Source organism: Sinocyclocheilus grahami, unplaced genomic scaffold, assembly GCF_001515645.1.
Source record: "Sinocyclocheilus grahami isolate Dianchi unplaced genomic scaffold, SAMN03320097.WGS_v1.1 scaffold1046.1, whole genome shotgun sequence".
NCBI lineage: Eukaryota > Metazoa > Chordata > Actinopteri > Cypriniformes > Cyprinidae > Sinocyclocheilus > Sinocyclocheilus grahami.
Genome location: NW_015506225.1, coordinates 313,844 through 320,352, shown reverse-complemented (window position 1 = coordinate 320,352; position 6,509 = coordinate 313,844). Strand labels below are relative to the sequence as shown.

At 40.0% G+C, this 6,509-nt stretch overlaps 1 protein-coding gene across 1 annotated transcript; it reads left to right on the top strand.

The window, feature by feature from the left end:
- Positions 1–5,483: 5,483 nt before the first annotated feature.
- Positions 5,484–6,278, top strand: LOC107566097 (zinc finger protein 525-like; the record flags this gene model as incomplete). The annotated part of the gene is made up of 1 exon (XM_016251471.1): positions 5,484–6,278. A coding segment is annotated over one exon (795 nt), but the record flags the coding sequence as incomplete, so codon positions are not given.
- Positions 6,279–6,509: the final 231 nt, after the last annotated feature.

Genomic DNA, 6,509 nt, shown 5'->3' with positions numbered 1-6,509 from the left:
GAACCAGAACCCTGCAGAATAAAACAGGAGGAACCAGAACCCTGCAGAATAAAACAGGAGGAACCAGAACCCTGCAGAATAAAACAGGAGGAACCAGAACCCTGCAGAATAAAACAGGAGGAACCAGAACCCTGCAGAATAAAACAGGAGGAACCAGAACCCTGCAGAATAAAACAGGAGGAACCAGAACCCTGCAGAATAAAACAGGAGGAACCAGAACCCTGCAGAATAAAACAGGAGGAACCAGAACCCTGCAGAATAAAACACGAGGAACCAGAACCCTGCAGAATAAAACACGAGGAACCAGAACCCTGCAGAATAAAACACGAGGAACCAGAACCCTGCAGAATAAAACACGAGGAACCAGAACCCTGCAGAATAAAACACGAGGAACCAGAACCCTGCAGAATAAAACACGAGGAACCAGAACCCTGCAGAATAAAACACGAGGAACCAGAACCCTGCAGAATAAAACACGAGGAACCAGAACCCTGCAGAATAAAACACGAGGAACCAGAACCCTGCAGAATAAAACACGAGGAACCAGAACCCTGCAGAATAAAACAAGAGGAACAAGGAGGTTGGTGTATATTCTTCATTCATCTTTAATGACTCTTTGTGGTACATTATGCTTACAAAGCTTTAATAATACTGACAGTTATAAAGTTTCAAGCAGTTTTTTTTATTTAGTTTGATGTAATAGAAACAATCTTTAGAGCTGTTGAATAATCATATATAGCTGTTTATAATAATCATATGGGAAAGTTGTGGCCTAATGGTTAGAGAGAAGGTTGTGGGTTCGAGTCTCGTACCGGCAGGGATTGTAGGTGGGGGGAGTGAATGTACAGTGCTCTCTCCCTCCTTCAATACCACGACTGAGGTGTCCTTGAACAAGGCACTGAACCCCCAACTGCTCCCCGGGCACCGCAGTAAAAAATTGCTGCCCACTGCTCTGGGTGTGTGTTCACGGTGTGTGTGTTCACTGCTGTGTGTGTGTGTGTGTGCACTTTGGATGGGATAAATGCAGAGCACTAATTCCGAGCATGAGTCGTCATACTTGGCCACATGTCACTTCACTTCACTTCACACTTTTTCACACTAGATGGAGCAGCAAACAATAAATGTATGTTAGATAATTGTGTGGTTCATCAAACATTTAATAGTTCTCTCTATAAACATCCCAGATAGCAAAATTGTTTCTGGCCCACCACCTTGCTGAGATTCTGGCCCATTTCTGGCCGGGTCCCCGGCCCAAAACTGGCCCATATACTGAAAACATACACAATTTCCTCTGGCCCAGATGCGGACTTGTGCAAATTGTAATCCAAGAGATTCTGTGTACTGTCTTTTGGTCCAATAAGTAATATCTCTGTCTTATCCGAATTTAATAGGAGAAAATTATTGGTCATCCAATCTTTTACATTTTTAACACACTCTGTTAGCTTAGATAATTTAGAAGTTTCATCTGGTCTTGTTGAGATATATAGTTGAGTATCATCAGCATAACAGTGGAGACTAATCCTGTATTTTCTAATAATATCACCAAGGGGCAACATGTATATCGAAAATAGCAGAGGACCTAGGACAGATCCTTGTGGCACTTCATATTTTACTGGTGATAATTGAGATGACTCCCCATTTAAATGAACAAGGTGGTAGCGATCGGACAGGTAGGATCTAAACCATCTTAAAGCCTGCCCTTGAATACCTGTATAGTTTTGTAATCGATCTATGAGTATGTCATGATCTATAGTGTCGAACGCAGCACTAAGATCAAGTAAAACTAGCAATGAGATACATCCTTGGTCTGACGCAAGTCATTTTAACAAGTGCAGTTTCTGTGCTATGGTGAGGCCTGAAACCTGACTGAAATATATATGTTTATATGTATCAAGAGTTCCTGTAAAACCACAACAAATTATTTGTGTTTGCGCACACTTAAGTGGTGAATAAAGCTCGTTCTGATTCGGCCACGTAGGTTTGGACAGCTTTTTTCCCTTAATAAATGAAATCATCATTTAAAAACTGCATTTTGTATTTACTTGCATTATCTTTGTGTAATATTTAAATTTGTTTGATGATCTGAAACATTAAAGTGTGACAAACATGCAAAAAAATAAGAAATCAGGAAGGGGGCCAACACTTTTTCACACCACTGTATACTTTTGCGATATTTCGATAATTTCGATATATTGCACATCCCTAAAATTTAGGCAATCTTTCTAAATAAAAACTGATCACAAATGTCGATTATGTATTAATTTAGATATTTGATTATTCCGAACATCCCGTACTTTCAATTATTCGTTCACTAGGAACCCGGTATCTCACAGAGAATTTAAGCCGGCCGAACACAGTCTCACGGACACAAATTCGTCAGTTCTCGGCTCGGCACGGCACGGCTCGGTTCGCGTTTCCACTGCAGTTTAGTATCGCTTTAGAGTGGGCAGGATTATTCACATGCCGTTATAGTTGCGCCGCCTCTACTGCCGTGACTCCTGAAAATCGTTTTAATTCCGTGTCGCCCTATCAAGCTCTTGCTGGATCCACTCCTCTGCTACTGTCTGTACTTCCTCAACAGGGGGAACAGCCACTTTTTGGTTGTTAAAAAAAGGTGCACTCGTTCAAAACAGTTGCGTTCGATCCTTCGCTGGCTGTGCTGATTTAAATCTAGTGGTTCTGTTGTGTTTTTGTCACAAGTTCAGTGACGCAGATAGTGACTATTCTCTCCGACCAATCCGTGATCAGCAGAGTTTACACGTCATGTTTTGGTAACGGTACGGTTCACTTGGAACCCCAACCGAGGTGGTACTAAAAAAGGTACCAGGTACTGTACCCAGTGGAAAACCCCCCAAAAATGTACTGTACCATGCCGTACCATGCAATGGAAAAGTGCCATTAGACAGAGGGTGCAGGGTAAATATCTACCTTTAAGTTTGCCGCGCTTAGCTTGCTCCATAGTCAGAAATCAAAAAGGTCTCAAATGATGTGCCCCATGCTCCATTCATTGAGCCTTCTGTATGATCTATCCTGAACACATATTTGTGGTAATACTAGACTCCACTTTAATCTACTAGAAATAATTTCAGAGTGAGTCAGAATAAAATCAAATGTAACAATTTATTATCAGTCAGGTCAATATGTATTATGCCAATTACATAGTCAATTCAAAGATATCAAATCAATACAAGACATCAAATTCTCAAAGATAAATCTAAGAGTAAAGGATGCATACCTGACTACAGGAAAATACATAGTATAGAGTGTGGACATACTACGGGTTTTCTGGCTACAGAATAGCCCAGTAATGTTTTGCCACTTCGCTTATATACCCAGACCAGAACAAAGAAATCTTCAAATCAGTTGTAAAAACAAAAAATACCTTTTTTTGAGTTTTATTATTTTAGTACAGGATAGGAATCCTGAATTCAGTTTTGGTAAAATCCATCCTTTCAAAACATCATGCCTGAAGGTGAAGCTGGTAAAAATGGTCTGTGCAGAGGGCTTGTCTGGTTCTCGTAGTCTTTGCTGGGGATCTGTGCTGGGGCCATCAATGATTTTTCACAGGGGATCTGTCATCTAGTTGTCATGTTCTCTGCTGACATTCAGGGATGTGTTGTGGTCGTTCCTGGGTGCAGGTCCACTGTCTGGTCTGGATACCGACTGGATCAGCTGATTACTGTAACCTAGGGATAAGGGAAAGACAGTATATAAGCGACTAATATAAGCATTTATGTTATTCTTCTTACAAATTAAAAGTATGTTAGATATTATGGGAAGTGTTGCCAGTTCTGCTTCTTATTTACTGTCTTTACATTTATGTTGAAAGCTGAAGCTCGCGATTATGGAAAGGGGTAGGGCTGGTTTGAATACCATTTTTTGAGCTTCGAAGCTTCGGTAGTAATCAACTCCGAATATTCGAAGCTTCGGAGGGAGGGGGCTGAACATATTCTTCTCTCTAACACCGTGTCTACACCGGACGCCAGCGGCGCGGAGCAACAAAATACAATAGAACCTAGGCCTATTATTCTGTCTACACTGGATGCGGCGCGGCGTGGCAGACAAATTCCTGACAGTAAACTGCTGCTGCGTTCTATTTATGACATACTGACACAAATTTCAAATGATTTTCAACGGTCGCTTTGTCGCATCCAGTGTAGACAGACTTTAGCTGTTGCGGTGTCGCGTCCGGTGTAGACACGGTGTAATAAAGGCATGAATCTCTGTGTCTCCCTTTAAGGGATTTGAATTATAGAAATGTGATAGTGTGTCATGTGTATGCAGGGTTAAAGAGATGGGACTTTTAAATTCACAGTGTGCCTGCCTCCTGAAAAACGGTATGATCTGCCAGTTGGAGTCGCCTCTTCATGGTCCCCTTGACCTCCATTTCAGCAGCATTAGTCTTAAGGTTTTTCCAAATTGCAGCCTTGAAATATAGGAATATATGTATAAATATACATTGTAAGGTAATTGTTAAATCTTAAGCATTAGGATTAGGACCAGACCCAGAATTTGCACCTTACTTGTTTGATGAATGTTCATGCACAAGTTCATGCAGCACTTCAGAATTTCTGTAAAAAAAAAAAGATATCAGATTATGAAGTGCGTTCAGATTAAACTTTTTAATTTGTTTGCTCATAATAATCCAATCCGAATCCCCACAGCAGTAATTATGTTACGTGTGATTTTAATCACATTATGCGGCATATATGCTTTAAAAGTTTCGTTCACTCTAAAGAGCTTGCTCTAGTGCAGCAGACAGATTAGGCATCAAATCAAGAACATTTTACGGCTTTCTCTTACATATCTATAGTGCTTTTCTGTGTCAGAGCTCCCCACGGGCAGTGTAACCACAAAATAAATATTATTAAATTCAGATTGCATATATTGAATTCTCTTAGCAGGTGTAACGCTACAACAGCATGCTCAGTGTAGTTTGATTTACAAATAAATGACTCTTTTTAAAGGTTAAGTGAATTAAATCAGAGCCACCAGTAGCTATAGATTTTTATGGCGCCACCAGCACAGTCCGATATGATTCAATAGCAATCACTCGTTGAAAAAGACTAATTGAAAGACTGAGTTTTAGCAAACTGGAATATAACTAAGTACAATTTCATTAGTTGACATTATCGTGCACTGGATACAGCTTAACAGTTTTTTCTATCAAAAATCACAATGTTTCTAATCTCTAAAGAGACCGTATTTATCTGATATCAACACTCCATCTCCGGACCGAATGGTTTTTCCGACGTTATGTTATCATTGCAAACCTTCTAACAGAAACATCTAAAAACTATAACGTTACTCTTCGTGACATGTAAAACATCAAACAACACTAGATTGTGCGTTATATATTTATATATATTTAATTATTTACCTTTTGCAGCTGAAGTATTCCTCTTTAAAACTGTGCCTGCTGAAACCTCCTCAGGATTCAAGTTACTGACAAATTAACTGATTTTGCTTTTATTTTAGAGTTTATTGAAGGAAATGAGGAGAATGAAGAATTGAGTGAAGTTGAGGAGAAAAATCATATCAAAACCAGAGAAAAACCTTGGAGTTGCTCTCAAACCAAACAGAAAGGTTTAAAGAAAAGAAGAGCCAAGACATCTTTCACCTGCACTCAGTGTGCAAAGATTTTGACAAGCAAACATCGTCTTAATGTTCACATGAGAGTTCATACTGGAGAGAAACTGTACAAGTGTTCACACTGTGACAAGAGATTCATTCATTCAGGAGACTTGAAAAGACACGAGAGGATCCACACTGGAGAGAAACCGCACACGTGTGATCAGTGCGGGAAGAGCTTCACACGAAAAGGACCCCTTAAGAGGCACATGAACGTTCATACTGGAGAGAAACGGTACAAGTGTTCACACTGTGACAAGAGATTCATTCATTCAGGAGACTTGAACAGACACGAGAGGATCCACACTGGAGAGAAACCTTACAAGTGTTCACAATGTGACAAGAGATTTAGTCAGGCAGCACATCTGAAAAGACATGAGAGGATTCACACTGGAGAGAAACCTTACAAGTGTTCACAATGTGACAAGAGATTTAGTCAGGCAGCACATCTGAAAAGACATGAGAGGATTCACACTGGAGAAAAACCTTACAAGTGTTCACACTGTGACAAGAGATTCAGTTGGTCAACACATCTAAAAACACACAAGAGGATCCACACTGGAGAAAAACCTTATAAGTGTTCACACTGTGACAAGAGATTCAGTCAGTCAGGAGACCTCAATAAACACGAGAGGATTCACACTGGAGAGAAACCGTATCACTGCACTGCATGTGGGAAGCGTTTCATTCAATTATCTGCTCTACACAGACATACAAAAAGCAATCACAGTAAGTAGATCATCTTCAGATCAGCACTTTCAGATCTGATGCTGCGTCCTTACCAAATGAGACACAATAATGCATCAAACAATAAAATATCATCTGGATAAATCTGTCCTAACCAGACATTACAAGTGACATGACAAAGAAACATTATC